This window comes from Erinaceus europaeus, chromosome 8 (assembly GCF_950295315.1).
Source record: "Erinaceus europaeus chromosome 8, mEriEur2.1, whole genome shotgun sequence".
In the NCBI taxonomy this organism is placed as follows: Eukaryota; Metazoa; Chordata; class Mammalia; order Eulipotyphla; family Erinaceidae; genus Erinaceus; species Erinaceus europaeus.
Genome location: NC_080169.1, coordinates 104,989,332 through 105,009,015, shown reverse-complemented (window position 1 = coordinate 105,009,015; position 19,684 = coordinate 104,989,332). Strand labels below are relative to the sequence as shown.

The 19,684-nt window shown below is 38.3% G+C and overlaps 1 protein-coding gene across 1 annotated transcript in view; it reads right to left on the bottom strand.

The window, feature by feature from the left end:
• Positions 1 to 19,684, bottom strand: part of EXOC4 (exocyst complex component 4) — a 915,110-nt gene that overhangs the window by 644,648 nt on the left and 250,778 nt on the right. Inside the window, exons 8-9 of the mRNA XM_060196593.1 lie at positions 11,319 to 11,464; positions 5,464 to 5,552 (exon numbers count right to left, since the gene is read on the bottom strand). Coding sequence (XP_060052576.1) covers positions 5,464 to 5,552; positions 11,319 to 11,464 — 235 coding nt within the window. The remainder of the gene's footprint in view (positions 1 to 5,463; positions 5,553 to 11,318; positions 11,465 to 19,684) is intronic.

The window sequence follows — 19,684 nt, the reverse complement described above, 5'->3', positions numbered from 1 at the left end:
ATCATAAGTGAAGTATAAAAATTACTCAGTTACATACATGTGAGGAAAATTAAGAAGAAAATGGTGCTGCGATAAAGAATAACAATGAGAGTGAAGAATGCTGGGAGAGGTCAAGAAACAGTAATAAGATTTCAGTAGGAGTTTTTGACTTGAACATCACTCCTCACTGGGACTTGGTTTTGGTGGAGATCATCTGGAGAGACAGTGAGCATAGGAAAGATCCCAGGACCAAACTGTGAGATGCTCTAGCTTTTGAGAAGACTCAGAAATAACATGAAGCGGAAAGAAGTCAAATAATAGCCAGAAGAGCAACAAAGAAATCTACCAGAAAGACCATCAAAGAAATGTTAAAAGCTCAGATTTTACAAGAGTTAAATTCTTGCCAACATGAACACAGGAAAGCAAACAGTCTGTAGAGATGAAGGTCACTGATGACCTTGAGGAGTGCCAGAACAGTGAAATGTAAGTTTGATGAGGAAATGGGAATAAGAGGCAAGGAAGTGGAGTTAGGTCTTAAAATTTCACAATGACCAGTATGAAAGTATCATTTAAATTAATTACCTAAAGCCAATTTTTTTTCCCAGAGTTTGACTCAGTTTTTAAAGTTATGTTTGTTTTACCTCTCTATATTTTGCATGTGAGTGAAACCAACTTGTTACCTTTCACTGTGTTAATTCACTAAGCATAATCACCTCAGATTTCATCTCTATTGTCCAGAAGGGCACAATATCACCATTGTTTTTAATTGCAAAGCAGTATAAACACATAAATGTATATTTAAAAAAAAGTAGTCTACAAATTCTAAGACCTTGTGAGAACTATGGTGGTTATCAGTGGAAGGGCAGAGGCACAAAACATTGGTGATGGGCACAGTGTAGAAATATATTTTATAATCTTATTTTTAAAAGCCTATAAGTACCTAAGTTATTTGCTTATTTACTAACGAGAAACAGGTGAGAAAGACGTAGAACATAACTCTGACAGATGTGATGTCCAGGATCAAACTCGCTTTTATGCATGCAATTCTGGCCTTAAATCCACTAAACAACGTCCCAGGGAGTGAAACACCAATTTTATATTCAACAATATGCTATTAAAATAATCAGGACTGATGATAACTCTGCTTTTCAAATGAAAAGAGTGAAATACAGCAGGACTGATTAATGAGCTTATTTTGATCAGAAATGGCAGAATTTTGATTTTCCTTTTTAGCCTTCATGAAGTCACATGTCCATCTATTACTTTATTCTACTAAAAATTACATAATTTTTAAATACGAGAAGCACTAGCAAGCTAAATGATCATTAAAGTCACACTCTTTGTAACTAAAAACACAACTCTCTGAGCAATACAATGAACCCATAGAGAGGCTGAGAACAACAGGAAGTCTATGATTAACATAGACACACACATACACACACACACACACACACACACACACACACACACACACATTAGATTTCCACCTGTTATCTCACACACTTTGAAACAGCACCCCCACCTTCTTGGCACAATTGCCAACAGCAGACTACATAATGAACCATCTGTACCATTACAGTCAGAGCCAACTGAGATGGGTTGATAATACCAAAGAAATCTCATATTTTATTTCTTTTTCTCCTTTGTGTGTTGTGAGACTGAATAGCAATTTTATTTGCATGATAAATTGAAAATGTTGGCAAGAATTTAACTCTTGCAAAATCTGAGCTTTTTAATGTTTCTTTGATAGGCTTTCTGGTAGATTTCTTTCTTGTTCTCTTGCAACAGAAGGGAAAGTTGACCCAGTGAACCAAACCACTGGGAACCAGAGCCTGCAGCTATGTGGTGTTAAGAGGTGGTGGTGGTTGGGGGGAGGGGGAACTTTTACCAGCCTCTTCTGATTTCACTGAATTCTTCCGTTATATCTTGGCAAGGATAAGCTGAAATGAAGACTTCACTGGACCAGTCAGATTCACTAAAAAAAGACTGCATTTGTCATGGAAGACAAGCAAGAATTTCCCCCTTCTTTTTACCACCCTTTATGCCTGTTTAAGATTATTTTTCCTCATTTTTCAAGGTTTTTTTTTTTAATGGTTATTATGAACTCAGTCTGTTTGCTACTTTTCTTCTCTTATAATCTGAATCAAACCATTCAGTTTTGCTGAGCACTGTGAAGTGCAACAGACAACTGCCAGAAAGTCCTTTACTTCCATAAACTTTTTTGAAAGCTGTTATATTATTGTGACTGTACTATAGTTGTATTATAATATAGTTGTAATAGAGTGCATCATATATAGTTGAACTATATATAAGTGTATCACATATAGTTGTATAATAATATAGATGTATTGTAATATAGTGTATTATATATAGTTGTATTATAGTGATTCTTCAATTAAGCCTCATCACAAAATAAAATTCCTCTTTAGGTTGATTGGATGCTAAAATGTTTTTCAGTTATGTATAGCAGTATTACCCAAGGCCGGACACTCAAGTCAGGCAGCATTTCCAATAATGAAGCTCTATCGAAGATTAAGGAACAAAAATCCATCTATGTGTAGCTTCCACCTCCTCTTAAACTCAAATGAATGAAGCCTATGGATCTGATAAGGGCTGGCAAGTGACCTCTTATCCTCTGGGCCCTTCTGAAGTCTCAAATGATTCCGTTCTTTAGATCCTAGTTCTCTTTATATTTGTTGCCACTGAGATAACTAGTATTTATTGAACAGTTACTATAATAAGCTGGCACTGTGCTACGTACAGCAAATAAAACAGTAACTCCCTCTTGGAGTTCACAGTGTGTGGCAGACTGAAGTAAATGAGCATTAATGGACAAACTAGAAGGGGGGAAGGTGCTTGGAAAGGGAATGCTGTAGGTGTGAGTGCCAGCAGGGCTCATAACCAGTGAGGGTGAGAGTCCTCATGGCATGTGTGTGTGCTAGGCTGGGAAAAGGACATGCCAGCAGGGAAGGCTCATCAGAGTAAGTGACAATTCTATTTAAATTAGAAAGCTATGTGCATCACTCATTTTTTTACTGTAGAACTAAGACTGCTCTAAATGAATAAACAAAGGTTTAATGGTCAGGAATCAAGCAAAGACAATAAAAAACCGACAGGAGAAGAAGGAAGGAGGGTTTTATCCCATTAAAGAGTTTCTATGTGACAGAAACCAGGTGAAGAGAAGTTATGCAAGCAAATATTAAACTATACTTTTAAAAAATTACTTGGTAATTTCATTTTGATTTTATTAACACTTTCTTTGTTGCTATTTATTTAAATTTTATTAATGACTTAATATCGCTTTCCAAAATCATAAGACAAGAGGGGTTTAACTCTGCACCGTTCCCACCACCACAGCTCTGTGTCCCCATTCCTTCCACTGGAAGCTAGAGGAGTTCTCTCAAGGTCACAGATATGGGTCGACTATTATTTCTATAACTATCTGTCTGTATTGATATATATATATTTGCTCATTTTTCCCATGGACTTCTCTTTATTATTATTTAATATTTATTTATTTATTTATTTATTTCCTTTTATTGCCCTCATTGTTTTACTGTTGTAATTACTGCTGTTGATGTCGTTGTTGTTGGATAGGACAGAGAGAAATGGAGAGAGGAGGGGAGACAGAAAGGGAGAGAGAAAGACAGACACCTGCAGACCTGCTTCACCGCCTGTGAAGTGACTCCCCTGCAGGTGGGGAGCCGGGGGCTCAAACCTGAATCCTTACACCGGTCCTTGCGCTTTGTGCCACCCGTACTTAACCCGCTGCAGTACCGCCCGATTCGCCTTCTCTTCCTTTCTAAGCATGCCCACACCTATTACTATTTCTGAATGTCCTTCTCTTTTTCCTCTTCTCTCTGGGTCCTGATGGAGTTGGAGTGCAGAGCCCTCTGGTCATCACCCCCCTATCATTTCTCCTCTGCTGGGAGTATAGACCAAAATTCTTTTTGGGGTGCAGGTCAAAGTTCTGGCTTCTTTAATTGCTTCTCCACTGGATAAGGGATTTTGCAAGTCAATGCATACCCCCAGCCTATTTTAAACTATTCTTTATGCTAGGACACTGTCGAGGGCCCAGCAGTGGCACACCAGGTTAAGCGCATATACTACAAAGTGCAAGGATCTGTGCAAGGATGCCAGTTTGAATCCCGGACTCCTCACCTGCAGATGAAGCAGGTCTGCAAGTGTCTATCTTTCTCTCCTCCTCTTTACTTACTCCTCCCCTCTCAATTTCTCTCTGTCCTATCCAATAAAATGGAAAAAAAAACAGCCTCTAGGAGCAGTGAATTTGTAGTGCTGGCACTGAGCCCCAGAGGCTCATACTCAGCCCATAATTATAAAACAGTTTAAATAATCACACCCTTTCTTAACTCCTTGAGCAATTTTATGCATATCATACACTAAAATTGATACTGCTTACTTCCTGACAGTGTTACTGATATCTAGTTCATACTTTTTAAACCAGATCTTAAGGCATTATCATTTATTTCCTTGTACCGGGCTCCTAAGTTTCCAATCCCTGTTTGTCTTGAATTACCAAGCCCTTACAAAACTTTAATTTACTACATTTACCAGGATTAACATTCTTTTTTTTAAGTCACAGAAGGAAATGCTATAGGCCTGATTTATTTAACTAAATTTACATATATAACTGATTTTTCTAAGTATTTTGTTTTACAGATTAAAAAATCTTTTGTAATAAACAAAGGTATTGGGGAAGCCAGGCGGTGGCACAGTGGGTTAAGCGCATGTGGCGCGAAGCAGAGGGACTGGCTTAGGGATCTGGGTTCGAGACTCCGGCTCCCCACCTGCAGGGGGTTGCTTCACAGGTGGTGAAGCAGGTCTGCAAGTGTCTATCTTTCACTCCCCCTCTGTCTTCCCCTCCTCTCTCGATTTCTCTTTGTCATATCCAACAACAATGACAGCAATAACAACAATAATAACGATGATAAACAACAAGGGCAACAAAAAGGGGAAATAATTTTTAAAAATTAAAATAACGTAAAGGCATCAAAATCCTGTATATAAGGATTATAGTGACTGGAACATAATATTCAGGAGTATTTCACATCCCCTTAAATGGTGACACAGGATGCATATGACATCAGGGATCCTTGCCATATTATAGTAGGTATTGTCAACAATAGTTAAATATAGCAGTTCTGAGCATAGAAGATGGGCTTTCCCTACACTAAAATTTGGCTCATTGCTATCACCTTCAAACAAGAAAGAACTAATACAAAATCTCTTTTCTGTCTGAATTCTCACTTGAAGGGTAACTGGTGTGTAAGTTCTGTAGCCACTGTAACAGTTTCAGAAGCTCAACAGCCAGCGCTGGAGAATGACAGAAGAAACATGGTGTTAAATATTTTGGTGGTTATCATAAGAGAATCCTGTGAATACTGACCCCAAACTCACATGTCATCAACGCTTAAGATTTTCTTCCAGAAAAAAACCTTTTTCCAGGGAAGTTCAATCACCTACCTTGAAGCTCTCCACTCCGGCTGTAGAGCTCTCTTCTCTGCTCTCGCAAATAGGCACTCATGCTGATGGCATGGGAGGATGATTCGAACCTGCAATGAGACCCAAGGGAGACAGTCAGGTGGGAACCAAACGTACGGTTTCTAGGGGCTGAGAGACAGCTCACCCTGTGAGGCACAGACTTTACCAAATGCATCGCAACCAGCTACGCATTCCAGAAATATCCACCAATTTAGTCTGGGAGATATTCTCTAATGTTTTCTGACCAAGTCACTTTGGTTCATCCACAGCAGGACCAGCTGCCTCAACCTTGATGAATAAATAGCCTTCCTGACTAAAGCTTCCTACAATAGCATTTGAATCTTTTGTTGCTTGTCCATTTCCCCTGAGCCAATTATGACTTTTTGGCCTTCAGGCTGCCAACATTCTCTGCAAACAAGGATAGCCTATAAAGTCAGTCTGATTCTACTACTACCCAGACTAAACGTGACCGTAACCGCCAGCTGCCACCATTGAAATATGGCTCCTCAGAGCAGACATCTTGTCTTCCAGACTCACACACAAGAAAATGCTGAAAGTGTTGTTGGAAACTATACAGAAGAAAAAGGCATCTCTGATCTCTCCTTAAGAGTCTTCAGAAACTATCTAGTTTCTAAATGGCTGCCAGGATTCTGACCTTCCCCTCTCTACAAAAATCCTCTTACAAGTATCAAACCACAAAATGCTTATTCACACCTACATGGTAACTGACACAAAAGTCAGAGATGCAGGGGCAGAGGGTCACAATAGAGAATGGATTTTCAGAAATAATAATAATGTACACAAAATAAGAAAAAGGAAAAATAAAAGCAACTCACGATCTTAAAAGAAAGTTGTAGGAAAAGTGGCACGCGGGGGGTGGGGGGCAAATAGGTTACATCACGACTACATCTAAGAGAAAACCCTTTGATGTGCTCAGAAATTCCATTTCAAACCGGAGGTTTTCACATCCAAATAGCAGGCTGACAGGAGAAATCCTGCTAAGAATTACCGCCACTAAGGGGTAAACAGCAACAGAGTGAAACTGCAGCCGTGATAATGGAACAGGTCTCTGGCAACGGGGAAGGAGCACCATCATTTCCTTAATTATGCTTTCTTTATCCTTTGCTTGACAGGCAAGATGAATACCAAGATGAATGTCAGGCTGAGGGAGACACTTGGGCTCCTTGATTCTCTCCCTGTACCCTGCCAAGAACTAAGAGGACACTAACAGCCAGAAGGAAGGCAAAGTGTGCAGTACTTCAAAAGTGCCACCTGCCAGTCAAGTGCAGAAAAGAAGCCACTGACCTCCCCAAAAAGCATGCTGACAGCTATAGATCAGAAATGGCAAGAGGGGAAAAAAAAAAAAAAAAAAAGCTCTTGAGCAAAGAATAGAGAGGCACACATTATATAACCAGAGGGAACTTAAACACACTTAATTAACCTTGGCTGGGGGGCAATTAAAGAGTAATGAAGTCCTTCATGGATGTGATAAAAGCAGATTACAGCTCACCAAAATCTTAATCTTTTATGACCTGATACATTTTTTGCTGTTCAGGAATCCTTCTGTGTTTGCAACAAGTCAGAGGGCTGATGTAATTTTACAGTAAAAGAGGCACTAGGTATGTTTGAGTCTCACCTCCTTATTTCATCACCAAGGGCACTGAGGTTCAGACTAAAACAAGACACCCATACTGACTCTCACAGTTTATCAATAGGAGAACCAGGACTGTAAACAGCACATGTGTAACTGTAGCTTGATTTTGTGCAGATGATCAGAGTTTTGACTGTAGTGCAATGATTATAAATGTATCATCATCAAATGTTTATTTCCATCAATTTACACATGTTCTAATACCAATTTCAGCAATGACAAAATATTTTAAAAAGGTACATGTGGTCAGAGGTAAAAGCTAGGGGTGATTGTTGAACCCTGAAACATGCTCTCTGTAAGCTATCTGTTTTGAATGGGAAATTGATACGAGTTAGCATCTAAGGCTACCTTCCAGATGTTCTGGTGGTTGTCACCATGATGCCCTGCCTTCCTTGCTTGCCTCTGTATCTTAGTTCCACCTGAAAGTTTTTGCTTCCTTGCTCCTTCATCATTCAGTGGTGTATTCAAGAAAAGTAGTTTCTTCTCTTAGTCAAAATCTTTCACTAGAGCAGCCCAAGAGGTAGCATAGTGGATAGGGGGTTGGGCATTGAAGCATGAGGTCCTAAATTTAATCCTCAAGATTCTATGTGCCAGAGTAATTGTCTGATTTTATCACCCTCTCCTCCACCTTCTCTCATAAATAAAAAGTAAAAACTCCTCTTATATGCCTTGGGGCTGGTGTTGGCACATCTGGTCAAATATACATGTTACAGTGTGCAAGGACCTGGGTTTGAGTAATTTGTCCCCACCTGCAGGGAGAAAATTTTGTGAGTGGTGAAGCAGTGTTTCAGGTGTCTCTCTCCCTCTCTATCACCCCCTTCCCCCTTGAATTTTGGCTATCTCTATCCAATAAACAAAGATAATTTTTTTTTAAAAAAAAGAACTATGACCTACTTTAGAAAAATCACTGAAGTCTATGCTACACCTTGGAGTGACTAATTAAGGAATAAGCAAAGATTCAGTTCTGAGATCTGAGGAAAATTTTGAAAGGGGCTTCAGTCACTGGAGGATGGGGGTAGTAAATAGATCACTAGTAACTAACCTTAACTTGTAAAAACTTTGGAAAGGGAGTTACTTGGAAAGATAGCTTGGCAGCATCTGACAAATTTAAACAATCTTACTTTATGATAAAGTAATATGATAAATATTATTAAAGTAACCATATTCCTAGGAATTTATCCAAATGAATCACTACTACACATATTCTGCATGTGAATGTTTATAGCAATTTCACTCATAATGGCATATAGTTGGAATCCACTGAGATGTCTTGTAATAGTTGAAGAAAAAAAATCTGTGATGCATTTACACAGTAATCAGTATTCAGTGGTACAAAGAAGATACTCTTTCATGGCTAAAATTAATTAATTAATTAGTTAATCAATCAATTAAAAACATGATGGAAACTTCTATGCATGTGACAAAGTGAAAGAAGCCAGTCTTAAAAATCCTACAGGATAATCAATTCCAAGTATAAGACATTCTCGAAAAGACAAACTGCAGATATAAACTGTAATCTTAGCCTACATGATACTTAGGCTTTTGAAATTAGGATACTTAGGCTTTTGAAATTATTTTGAAGAATATTACAATAGTTGAAATAAGACATTATGCAATTCTCAGAATGCACAAAACTCTGTATCACAGAGTGAAGTCTTTTTTAAAAAATCTATTTATTGAATAGAGACAGAAATGGAGACGGTAGGGGAAAATAGAGGAAGAGGGAAAGAGAGACACCACTCACAAAGCTATCCCTCTGCAGGGCAGGACCAGAGGCTCCAAACTGGTTGGTTCCCTGTGCCTTGTAATATGTGTACCCAACCAGGTGCACCGTCATCTGGCCCCCACCAGAGTGAAGTCTTGCGCACTATGGGGACATGAATGTAATTAGCATAAGGCTGAAACCCACCTGATAGTAAGTCAAGAGCATATATGAAAGATACATGCAAATCCACAAGGAATTGTAGGCAGAAAGCAGATAAGCTAATCATGATGGTGGGTAGCCATGAGTCGTTAAGCTCATGTGTTCAGGTCCTGGGGAAGCAGCATGGTACAGTTCTGGGGGAAAGGCAAGAGCAGCAGGAACAGAGAGCCTGATTTCTGCCTACAGACCAGGTCAATCATTTGATACTTTAAGTAGTGAAGACATAACAAGAACCTTTGTTGACTATACCTGCAGCCTGCACTCGAGGTTAGAGCAACCTTGGTGTGTCTGCCAATGATTTCTACACCGCCTGTGTGATTGAGTCCATGGGAAAGAGCTTTGTTGCTTTGTCCAATGCCCCCAACACACCTTGATGGCGATGGTGAAATGAGAAATCCTCTACATTAATTCTTTGTCACTTTTTTCCTTTAACACATCCTGAAATGAACCAAGGGCTTCATCATACGAGAAGCCTCTGCGCAACCTCCCTGCCGCACCGTTCTCACGCTCACCTAGTATTATCCATGGGCCTTCTCTGTTTTTGCAGGGCTCAAACCCAGAGACTTTCACATGGTAAGGCATGCTCTCTACCAAGAGGGCTATCTCTCTGGCCCCTATGTTTTCCCTGTCTGATATATTAACTTATCTGTCAGTATATTTCATTTGAGATTCTGTGAGACTTGTGGTGAGAATTGGGGTGGGGCGGCTGGGGTGAGGAGAGAAAGCATTCCTTAAATATAATTAATTCTATTCCAATGCAGCAGAGCAAGTCTCCTCTCCTCTAGACCACAAGATAAATGCACTGTTGAAACTTTCCTTAATGATTAAGAACTCTATGATTCTATAATAAAAGCAAATCTCAAAACTAAGTCAATAAAAGATACTGGTGTTCCAACTCTCGAAAGGCATACATTCAAGACACTGGGATTATTCTGCAGTTATTTTAAGTGTTTTAGCTTTATAGCTGAAATTCCTTTAACATCTCTTAAATCCTCAAAATAATGCAGACCTCTGCAAAGACTGAAAGCCTGCTTCAGCCACGTTTTAGCTATTCGAACTTACATGAATTATTTAATCTCTGGTGTAGCTCGGGTTTTTTGTGCATTCAAAAGGATTAAAAATAGAACTAACATTTAACAGGTTGTTTCAATGAGCAAATGAGATAATCTATAAAAAATGGTTTAATGTCTTGGCTACCATTTAGCAAGGATTCTTGGGTTTCACCTGCAGGAGGGAAGTTTCATGAACAGCAGAGGAGACAATAGGCATCTTTTACTTCTCCCTCTCTCTCCTCTTCTCTTGCCCTATCAAAAAAAAAAAAAAAAAATTCTGTCTCTATCAAAAAAAAAAAAAAATTAAGGGAAAAAATGGCCACTGGGAACGGGGCATTGTCACACAGGCACTAAGCCCCACAAATAATTCTAGTGGCAAAAAAAAGATATGCTCTGAATTAGATTGTTGAAATGAATTTATGCTGAGAAACTACTCATGTGCATAGTAAATACTCAGTGACTGAAGTCACTGTTATCACTAATGTTAATACTCATAGCTGTTGCCCACTGAAATACACATAGGGTACATGGCCTCCCAGGGGTAACAAGGACGGTAATTAGAAAAACAGAATTTCTGGATAGTTTCTTTATTAAATAAAATCCAATACTACACAGCAACTTACAAGTATAACTTTATTAACAAAGGTTGTTTCTTGGCATTTGCGTGTTTTTTCAAAGGCTGAAATATTTCATTTCCTTTCATTTCATGTAAAATTCCCCAGAAACACCATGAGGATTTCAGTTCCTTGCATTTCATATAAAACTCCCCAGATAAATTCTGGAAATTTGTTATTGAAAAATTCTAGATGGCTTAGTAACCATATTCCAAAGCAACTACTTCTCCTTACAGAAAATGAAATCCATACAGTTCACTACTCAATTCCTGCAGACTTCTTTCTTCTTTGTTTATCTATTATGAATACAGAGAGAAACTGAGAGGAGACAGGGAGATAGGAAGAAAGAGAGAGGAGAGAGAGAGAAGCGACAGACATGCAGACTTGCCTCATAGCTCCTGAGGATTCCCTCAAACATGTGTCCCAGTGTATTCTAACGCACACTCTACCAGGTGAGCCACCACCTAGCTTCTCCTATAGATTTTTTTCAAGCTGACACTAACCAAGTTAAGTAATGACTAGCAATGAAGAAGGTCCTCTTATCTGGCTCTAAAACTTTTTGACACTTGCTATCCTACCAGCAAAAACATACTTACTTGAAAAGAGAATTTTTCGGCCGCTGAGGTTTCTTCTTGGCAAAAAAGGCTGCAAATTCTCGCCCAGTGCTGGCATAGCTGAGCTGAGCTGATGGTTCTGAGGCTGTCCGAGTATTTTTCATATCCAAGTATTCAGTCAACAGCATCTGTACAATCATATACACAGTTTAATACACACATGTATGATGTACTATTAAGAAAAAGCAATTTTAAAGCCATGAAAACCCAATTTTAAAAACTCTTCTTTGAGAGTCAGAGGCATGTGAACTTAGCTATTCATATTCTGAAATGAAAAAAAAAAATGAAAAAAAGATTCCTTATAGCCAGAAAGTCATCCATTTACTGGAGAGCCCCCAAACCAGGAGGTCATTGTGGTGGATTTGACATCAAAGGCATAAAATCATGGGCCCTTTGGAATATACCTAAAACTGACCTACTAGCTATTTCCAGAATGGAGACCCCAAATATTCATCTGCAATATTCTAGTCTTTAGGTTCATGATTAGTCAACAATTTATATGGCTTTATATGTTACCTCTTTTTCAGCCACCAGAGTCCAGATGCTACAATGATGCCAATGGGACTTTCCTGGAGAGATGATACCAGCAGGTGTCCTAGAGCTCCAATTCCCTAGAGCCCTGCTAGGGAATTAGAATCTTTCTAGGGAAAGAGAGAGGCAGGCTGGGAGTATAGATTGACCAGTCAATGCCCACTTTCAGCGGGGAAACAATTACAGAAGCCAGACCTTCCACCTTCTGCACCCCATACTGACCCTGGGTCCATACTCGCAGAGGGATGATGAAAAGGAAAGCTATCAGGGAAGAGGATGGGATATGAAGTTCTGGTGGTGGGAATTGTACCCCTCTAATCCTATGATCTTATCAGTGTTTCCTCTTTATAAATTAATTAATTAAAAATAAATAAGAGACAACCAGAAAAAAAAGAAACATTATTTCTTCATTTTATCATTTTATTACCAGGTGAATGGTTTATGGTGTGGCTGCTGTCTAAATAAAGCAGTTTAATTGACAGTCTAAAATACACCAGACAAGTTAGTCAGTATTATCCTTTGGTCCCAATTCAACCATTATTATTCCAAATTCTGATATTATTCCACCATCATTTTTACTAAGGACGAACCTAGACGGCAGGCAAGAGGCCGAGCCACTTATTTTCCATTAATTTCTACTGATTAGACATAGGCTGGCATTGTTATAATACTTTAGAAGTGCAAGTTCTGCCTCTCTATACCACATGAGAGTAATAGAACAGGTTATTATCCCTCTGACTCATTAACTAGGCATTACAAGCCCCTTGATCTAGTCATGAAGCAACAGTTTTTTTGATCAACTATTGTCAGAGGATGCTGTTTGTAAAACAGTCTACAAATATCTCAGGGGACAGACCCTAACGAAAACTAGCTACTTTACCAGCTCTAAGGTAAATATTGTCAAAAGGTTCCACTGGTATAAAAGAAAAAAGAAGATTAGGAAGAGAAATTACCATGGTTCCTATGAGTTACCATGGTTTGAATGGGGGGTGGGGTGTTGAACAGCAGAAAACCACTATTGTAATTACTTACTACATTTAAAAAAAATTTTTTTTAATATTTATTTATTCCCTTTTGTTGCCCTTTTGTAGTTATTGTTGTTGTAGTTATTGGTGGCATCGTTTTTGGATACGACAGAGAGAAATGGAGAGAGATGGAGAAGACAGAGAGGGGAGAAAAAGAGAGACACCTGCAGACCTGCTTCACCGCCTGTGAAGCGACTCCCCTGCAAGTGGAGAGCCAGGGTTTGGAACCGGGATCCTTACGTCAGTCTCTGTGCTTTGCACCATGTGCGCTTAATCCGCTGTACCACCCAACTCCCCTACATTTAAAAATTTAAATAACCAGGAAGTACCATACATGTAGACAAGCCATTCTTCCCATATCTGAAATAAAAGTTTTTCAGAAATGCAAGTTTCTATAAAAACGTCTATTCCAAGGAAGTCGGGCGGTACTGCATCGGGTTAAGCGCAGGTAGCGAAGAGCAATGACCGGCATAAGCATCCTGATTGGAGCCCCCGGCTCCCCACCTGCAGGGGAGTCGCTTCACAGGCGGTGAAGCAGGTCTGCAGGTGTCTGTCTTTCTCTCCCCTTCTCTGTCTTCCCCTCCTCTATTTCTCTCTGTCCTATCCAACAACGACATCAATAACAACAATAATAACTACAACAATAAAACAACAAGGCTAACAAAAGGGAATAAATAAATATATTTTTTAAATCTATTCGAGTGAGTGTGTGTGTGTGTGTGTGTGTGTGTATCCATTCTTTAACAAATGTTAAGAACTACATTGTACTAAAGTATAAAGATTACCAGTCATGAATACTCTACCCTGCCAAATTACCTTTCCAGTTTGGAGCAGAAATTAAAACTTTTCCACATATGCAGAAATTGAAGGAATTCACCACCACTAACCCTGCCTTGGAAGAATTACTCAAAGGAGTCCTACACAAAAAGCTGCACTTTAACTCCAACTCTAAATGAGTTCATCAATGGTAGAAGGGAAATGGAAACACAAACAGTAACAAAAGCAGCAGAGAGATTGGAAGAGTGAGGAGAAAATAGACAGAGCAATCTGAACCATGTTGGAGAACTAAGAATAAATATCAAAAAGCCAAGTGCCAGACCGGAAACTCTAAAGTCCCAATCTTTCTCTCTCCTGGGTTGGAACCTGGAGGAAAAGTATTGGGTGGGATGAGTCAGGAAGACAGGGAGGAATGCTAGTTGACCTCACAAATATTCATATTTAAAAAATTATGAAAGGGGTGTGTGTGTGTGTGTGTGTGTGTGTGTGTGTCTGTGTGTGTAGAGGTGCACAAAAGTCTTAGGAAATAACCAAATTAAGAAATTTAAAAAAATGGTACTTATGAACCTTGAAAGAAGAAAACACTAAATGAATGCTTTTGGCTTTTCCACAAAAAAACTATTCTTAGTTTCTGGCAGATTTCAAGTAAAGACTAGTATCTTAATGGACAGAAGAGACAATTCTTAGTATAGATATATCAGGATGTATAGAATTTTGAAAATCTAAAGAGAAGGGAAAACCTGAATCAATATTAAATATCTCTCAAAATAACACCTGATTCAAAAAAGATATTTTCTTCAGAGAGACTGAAACAATGAAGCATTTTAAGACTTAAGACCACAATTTTAAATTACTGAGAACATCAGATAGGGTTGCTAATGAGTGGAATGTCTATGACAAAGAAAGATAAGTTTCATTTGCAATATAGCGGTCTAATTTCCCCATTGTATAAGAACTAAAATATTCTGCAGTAAGGAAACCAAAAGAAAAATAAACAGTCATTTGCAAAATGAGAAGGCTGTCTGCTTAATTATACTCATTATCAATGGTGATTGTACAATTAAAACTACTATTAGCATGGTCTTGTAAATAGTTTCTTGTTTCAATGTTTAAAGTAAAGCAAACTGAAAACTCCAAGAGTGAAAAGTGTTTTCTGGTCCAACAGAAAATACCTAAACAGCAAAGGCATGATTGCAGAGACCATGTTTAACTTCTCAGTCCTATACCAAGAAAAGTTTTAAACAATAATAACAAATCTTTCAATAACTTCCAATAAAATGGTTTAATTTACTTTAAATTAAATAATAAAAGTTACAGGGTATTATGTGAAAACAAACTCAAAAATAAATCCTTTCTAAGACTTAGACTCTTAGTTCTAAACTTAATGTTAATATATATGTTGATTTTTGATAAAACATGCCTGAAACATACATAGTTACAGTGCAATGATACTTAATACTAAGGATAACTTTCTTAAAGATGGTGGAATCGCAAAGTGGACAGAGGCTATATCCGTCCTGAACTCACATCCAGAGGACATGTTCCTTGGTTGACAAGGAACATGTTTCAAGATCGAGATTCTCTGTTTGTTACTAAGACCAGTTATTATTTTCTTACGAAGTTAAAGTTAATATGAATCTCAAAATTAAATACAGAACTCCTCTAATATCAAAATAAGTGATGTGTACTTCATTTAAATAAAAAAATTGAAGTGAAGTGAAAGTCAAAGCAATCAATCAGTTCTCTCCATGAGTTTCTTTTAGCGTTAGAGACAAAATGAAATGGCCATAGTATGAGGCAGAAAAGTGGTTCCAAAGAAGACAAAAAAAAAAAAAATGAAGAAAAAGAAATTTAAAATTAAATGTGAACATTTAAAGTAGACTATTTTAAAAAGTGGAGGAAAGAAGAGAACAAAAAAGAAATGAGAAATTCAAGATCTCTCTAGTTAATAGCAAATAGTTCAGGTAACACAAAGCTGAAGAAAAAGAGTTTAAGTCTGGGATAGTGGTGAATTGATTTCACCAGCCCCAGAAAATGAGATAAAGTACAAAATGATGAAACTATAAAAGGTTTTACTAGGTAATAAGATGTTGATGAATATACTCTATGTAAATTAACATGATAGCAAGTAGAATAGTGAAAAGGCAATGGAATTTGCCACAAAATGAATGATTAAAGAAATAACTCCTGGTGAAGATGAGCAAAAATAAAAATCCTACTAAAGAAAAAAAAAAAGACTATTAGCTACAGTAGTAGAAGTAAGACTCTATGGTAAGAGATATTGTTTAAGAATCAATACAGAAGAAAAAAATGACAAAATTTAACCAACTACACACACACACACATACACACTTTTTTTTAAAAATTAGCTGAAACTCTGTACATCCAAATGCTTAAAAGATCAGCAATGCCGGAAGAATGGAAGAATGGCTTTAATGGCAACAATACATTTAGTTTGTAATATACTCCCATGTGAAGTCTATGAATATTCATATTACACACCCTGAAATGCATAATTGTGCAAGGGCAAATATGATAAAGAGATTGTCATGATTCACAAATTAATTAACTTGTATTGGGCCTCTCAATGTATATCTATATGCTAGCTGAAGGACATATATCTTTAATATTTGCAAATTAATTGTATCACAAATTTTAATGGTTCTTTGTTAAGATGTGATTTATGTAACACAAAGTCCCCCTATTTTAATATACCATTCAATGACTTCCAAGTAAACATACACAGTTGTGTCACAATCACCTAAGAATTCTCTAAATACTTGTGAAGATTCCTGTAAGATGTAGACTGCAGGTTTTCACAGAAATTTTCTCAGATTAAATAAAAAGTCTTTTCTAGACCTAGATTGCTAAAGGGTTTTTGGTTTTGCATTTCAGTCATTAATGGATGACCAGGGCTTTTCCATGCCTATTCAAGAGGTTTATAGAGGTTTGAACCTTTACTCTATTCACATACTTTATATGATCTGTTACAACTCCACTTGATCATAATGCAGGACATATTTTATATGTTGATGGTATCAGTTTTATAGTATTTTGTTCAAGAATTTCACAGCTATGCTCATGAAGAAGACTACTCTACAATTTCATAGGGTATATTTTTGCTCTTTTCTAATAATGGATATAATGAGAAGATGTTTCCTCATCTCTATTTTCTTATTTTATTTTATTTTATTTAAGAAAGGATTAATTAACAAAACCATAGGGTAGGAGGGGTACAATTCCACACAATTCCCACCACCCAATCTCCATATCCCACCCCCTCCCCTGACAGCTTTCCCACTCTCTATCCCTCTGGGAGCATGGACCCAGGGTCATTGTGGGTTGTAGAAGGTGGAAGGTCTTGATTCAGTAATTACTTCCCCGCTGAACACGGGCATTTACTGGTCGGTCCATACTCCCAGTCTGCCTCTCTCTTTCCCTAGTAGGGTGGATCTCTGGGGAAGAGGAGCTCTAGGACACATTGGTGGGGTCTTCAGTCCAGGGAGGCCTGGCCAGCATCCTGCTGACATCTGGAACCTGGTGACTGAAAAGAGAGTTAACATACAAAGCCAAACAAATTGTTGAGCAATCATGGACCCAAAACTTGAAATAGTGGAGAGGAAGTGTTAGGGGGATAACTCACTGCATACTCTAGTGTACTTCTGCTTTCAGGTATATATTTTGCAGTAGTTTATGGATGCGTGTAAACATATGCTCTCTCTCACAGAACTTGGTCTATATCTAGGTTTTGGGACTTTGTTAGAAAGTGAACCACCTGGGATGGAATTAGAGTATACTATGAAAGGAAAGGTTTCACCCGAGTAATGAAGCTGAAGGGTTGTCATTCCACACGTGAAGTCTCTGGACACAGTCTGAAGTGAAGCATGTTGAGGTGGCAATCATTGTGTTGGTTAGCTTGTGATCGGCAGATGCAATATTATTTGATATGGATTGGGAGAGGCATACGGGAAAGTGGGCCCTATCCAAGGGTTCCAGGACTGGGGGAAGTAGAGGCTCTATAGTGGAGATGTGAGGTTCCTGCTGTCTTAGGGTTCAAAAAGACAATCGATAGTTAATACTAAAAGCAGGACCTCAACAAATTGTAAGTAGGGCACCAAAGTAAAAACCCTGTGGTGAGGGGTAGACATGCAGCTTCCTGGGACAGTGGGGGGTGGGAGTGGGTGGGAGGGATGGGTCACAGTCTTTTGGTCGTGGGAATGGTGTTTATGTACACTCCTAGTAAAACGTAGTCATATAAATCACTAGTTAATTAATGAGAGGGGAAAAATTAATTGCATGTCTCGAAGTTTTTTAAAACACAGACTGAATCTTCTTAATATATAGGCTGTGTTAATTGATATGCAGACTCTCTCAAAAGCCTAGACCAAGTAGATCAGAAGCAACCAATAGCACAGCTATATACAAGATACTGGGTACCGTACAGCAAACCCTAACAAAAGGACTTTTCAAAGTTAACCCAATTACCAAATAATGTGATGATAACATTAACCTCATCTCTATTTTCTAAAGGATTTTGTAGATTACTAGCATTGTGTCTTCTTTAATGTCTGGGAGAATCGTTGTGTGACTAACTTATGATCAAGAAACATATTTTATAAGACTCACTTTTTGTGAGATTCAAGAGAAATAAAATTACTGTCAAAAATTTCTAAGTGCTTCTCTCAATTACTGTCAGAGTCACCACAGAATGGCAACAAGAATGGCCTCCAGATGGTGGCTTGAGGAGAAACCTAGTCCTCTCAAGCTCTGTGTACCCACCAGCTCTCACCTCAATAATATACTTATCTCTTCTGATGCTCTCGCCTTACACTTCAAAACTTACATGCTGCAGCATATTAGTGCTTTTATTTTTATTAATATTTACTTGTAAAATATAACAGAAGTATGACACTTGATTAGCTCCAGGTGTGAAATACAGTGATTACTTGTATACTGAGAAATGATCAGCACAGTAACTCCGCAGCTACAAAAATTTTTCCATTGTGATAAGTGTTAAATGTCTTTTCTTTTAGAAACTTTCAAATAAAGAATACAGTATTAACTGTAGTCACCACACTGTACAGTACATCCTTATATGATTTCATTTTACATAGAAATTTATACCATTTTAACTAGATACCCTCATCACCTACTTCCTATTATGTGTCCTTCAGTGACTCCAAAGCTATCCTTGTCAGACAAAGTAAGGATTACAAAAACTGAATAAGGGTAAGACTGGCATACTTAAATGATGACTCTTTAGTCACTACTAGGCCATCCCATCACCTGGGGCCCCAGTCAGGGAGCTGTGGGATTCCCACACAGATATGATGGACTTAGATTTCTAATAGATCCATCTTTACACTGTCAGTGGTCATTTCCATCAGGAATAACATAATGGACCCCTCTTGGCTCCCATAGGACCTTGCCCTCATCGTGGATAAACAATGATAGGAAATGTCCCATTCTCCTAAGGGAGGTTGGATAACATACTCTATTGAAGAAGATGGTCCTGAAATTGGTGCAACCTGGAACGTTACTACTCATGACCACAGAATGCGAGCTCAGACCTGCAGGGATGCAGAGGTTACATAGGCTCCTATGCTGAATATGGGCCCCAGATCAAATCAATGGGGTTTACAGTTAACGATATTTATACCCATATTTGGGAGCTACTCTTTTCCCTTATCCAGCTTTCTAGCCCTTTTTTCAGCTATGACACCATCTCCCCAGATAATAGCTGGGGTCTACCTTCATATCAGATGGCAGGCTCAGGCAAAAACTAGTAAAGCTATGAGTTCCTTGGAATAGACCTAAAGTAGACCTACTGTCTTTTTCCAAAATGGAGACCCCAGATCTTCATCTGCAATATTCTTGCCTTTAGGTTCATGATTAGATGACAATTTGTACTGCTTTATATCTTAACTCTTTTTCAGCCACCAGGTACCAAATGCTAACGTGATGCTAATCTGACTTCCCTGGGAAGACGACTCCACCAATGTGTCCTGGAGACCC